The 239-nt window shown below is 46.0% G+C and overlaps 1 protein-coding gene across 1 annotated transcript in view; it reads right to left on the reverse strand.

The window, feature by feature from the left end:
- The window catches only part of LOC119584971 (microtubule-associated protein futsch-like), a gene marked incomplete at its 5' end in the record, with an annotated part of 346,977 nt that overhangs the window by 343,602 nt on the left and 3,136 nt on the right, over positions 1-239 (reverse strand). The window contains 1 exon segment of the mRNA XM_037933567.1: positions 9-197. Within this exon segment, the coding sequence (XP_037789495.1) occupies positions 9-77 (69 nt within the window).

Below are 239 nucleotides of genomic sequence, written 5' to 3' on the forward strand. Positions count from 1 at the left end.
CAACTTACATCACTTTCCCGTTTCTTCCCCCTTCCGCAGAACTTCAGCATACTCGAGGTCGAACTTGGGAGTCGCATCAAACCTCTTTTAAGAAGCGCAGTTCTAAAACCTCAAGGCAGGAACGAGACAGGGAGGTTCAGTTCTCAGGAATCATGGCTCTTGTGTAAATACTTTTAAGATTTCCTAAGGAAGTTTCGCTATTGGGTGGGAGCGGTATGTTTTTGAAGGCACGTAGGAAG

The sequence above is a fragment of the Penaeus monodon genome, chromosome 19 (assembly GCF_015228065.2).
Source record: "Penaeus monodon isolate SGIC_2016 chromosome 19, NSTDA_Pmon_1, whole genome shotgun sequence".
NCBI classification, from domain to species: domain Eukaryota; kingdom Metazoa; phylum Arthropoda; class Malacostraca; order Decapoda; family Penaeidae; genus Penaeus; species Penaeus monodon.